This window comes from Meleagris gallopavo, unplaced genomic scaffold (genome assembly GCF_000146605.3).
Source record: "Meleagris gallopavo isolate NT-WF06-2002-E0010 breed Aviagen turkey brand Nicholas breeding stock unplaced genomic scaffold, Turkey_5.1 ChrUn_random_7180001829507, whole genome shotgun sequence".
Lineage (NCBI taxonomy): Eukaryota > Metazoa > Chordata > Aves > Galliformes > Phasianidae > Meleagris > Meleagris gallopavo.
This window is the reverse complement of record NW_011102363.1, coordinates 13093-14837: the sequence shown is the minus strand read 5'-3', so window position 1 is coordinate 14837 and position 1745 is coordinate 13093. Positions and strand designations below refer to the sequence as shown.

Genomic DNA, 1745 nt, shown 5'->3' with positions numbered 1-1745 from the left:
GGTCAGAGATAGCAGGGAAGCTCCAATGATGGGTTTCTCATTGCAGGTGCGGGAGCTGGAAGGGGAGGTTGATGCTGAGCAGAAGCGCAGCGCTGAAGCTGTGAAGGGTGTGCGCAAGTACGAGAGGAGGGTGAAGGAGCTGACCTACCAGGTAAGGTTGATGGCATCTTTGTGTTGACATACCATTCTATAGGAACCCACTGCATTTCTCTATGAAGTCCAAGAGGAAATGTCATTTTATGGTGTGGGGAAAAACAATTCTCTCTCTTTCCTGCTTACCATCTTCTTTAGTCTGAGGAAGACCGGAAGAACATTCTTAGACTCCAGGATCTGGTGGACAAACTGCAGATGAAAGTGAAATCCTACAAGAGACAAGCTGAGGAGGCTGTAAGTACCATGCTGAGTGGGATCAAGGGTCATTTTCCAAGGGAAAATCACACAGTGGGTTATAAGCATGGAAATAGAATTAAGTTTGTGTAAAGTTTAGTTGTCAGCTGTGAGGCAGTGTTCGACTTTACAGTGGTGTCATAAATAACTGAGATTGAGGAGGCTTATATTTAACCATTGATAGAGTGCTGATAAGAAGACCATTCCTTAACCTGAAAAGATCTGACAGACCTCAAGATGTAGGGGCAGGAGAAGTGAAACGCTTGTCTTTGTTCACTACCAACACCCTTTCCCCACACAGGAGGAGCTGTCCAATGTCAACCTCTCCAAGTTCCGCAAGATCCAGCACGAGCTGGAGGAAGCCGAGGAGCGGGCAGACATTGCAGAGTCACAGGTCAACAAGCTCCGTGTAAAGAGTCGGGAGTTTCACAGTAAGAAGATAGAAGGGGAAGAGTGAGGATGTCGTGAGGCAGCAAAGCGGCATGAGGAGTGCACAAAATGTGAACCCTCTGTCACCTTTTTCTGCTATGTCTTTGTAACCATGTCAGTGTCTAGAGAATAAAGTCTGTAGATTCCTTTGCATACACAGCAGAAGCAGTGGTGCTATTTGTCAGAATTCAAGTCGCTACAATTACTAATGGGTGTGCTTTTTTTCAAATGATGATTCTAAGAACAATTAATGTTATGGAGTAGAACTCTAAATGTAACATTTATTGCCAACAGAGCAAGCAAAATTTTGCAGTACTATACAATGTTCCCCAACAATGCAATTATAAGTTAATATTTGAATTAGTTTCTACAAGAATAAATGTTTAAGAGTAAATAGCAAGAGGAACTCTTTTTTTTTTTTAATTTTTTAAACTTGAAATGGGAACAACTCCAGGAACTTGACAAGATGACAGGAATTGCTTAGCCTAACACTATGAAAAACAGTGAAACACCAAAAATGGTAGCCATTTGCACCTTCCTTTCACAGCTAAAAGCCAGTGTTCTTCAACCATAACAGAGAAAAAACTAAAACTAACAAACAAAAACACACGGGAAGGACAAAAATGAGGAAAATAAGGCTACACAGAAAATCTTCAAGGCACAGATGGTGCTACTGACTGCAGCTTTTCTCGGCAGTGAAGCAAGAGGTCTACACAGCCTTAGCAGAGAGCACCTCTGAATTGATTTACTCTGAAGCAAAGAGCATTATAATCCAGGTTGCTTGTAAAGAAACACTGTTGCTTCATTTACATGGAATAAGAGTTTTGCAAAGGCAACTGACTGTCAGGCTAGTGCAGCTAGAAATAAAGAATAGCCATCCTGGCAGCACGGGACCCTGGTGCATTGTGTATCTGCTAAGGCAGGCATAT

At 42.4% G+C, this 1745-nt stretch overlaps 1 protein-coding gene across 1 annotated transcript; it reads left to right on the top strand.

Moving 5' to 3' along the window:
• The first annotated feature begins 10 nt into the window (after positions 1–10).
• On the top strand, positions 11–1219 carry LOC100543889 (myosin-8-like). Its single transcript, XM_010726518.3, has 3 exons — positions 11–151; positions 292–387; positions 689–1219. The coding sequence occupies exons 1-3, from the start codon at positions 26–28 to the stop codon at positions 842–844; spliced, it is 378 nt and encodes a 125-aa protein (XP_010724820.1). The 5' UTR covers positions 11–25; the 3' UTR covers positions 845–1219.
• The last annotated feature ends 526 nt before the right edge of the window (positions 1220–1745 follow it).

Excerpts from the sequence above, each read along its gene's own strand:
- LOC100543889 (XM_010726518.3), top strand. The coding sequence starts at position 26 with ATGATGGGTTTCTCATTGCAGGTGCGGGAGCTGGAAGGGGAGGTTGAT. Across the intron at positions 152-291 it reads TGAAGGAGCTGACCTACCAG|TCTGAGGAAGACCGGAAGAA; the intron begins GTAAGGTTGATG and ends CATCTTCTTTAG. Across the intron at positions 388-688 it reads AGAGACAAGCTGAGGAGGCT|GAGGAGCTGTCCAATGTCAA; the intron begins GTAAGTACCATG and ends TTCCCCACACAG.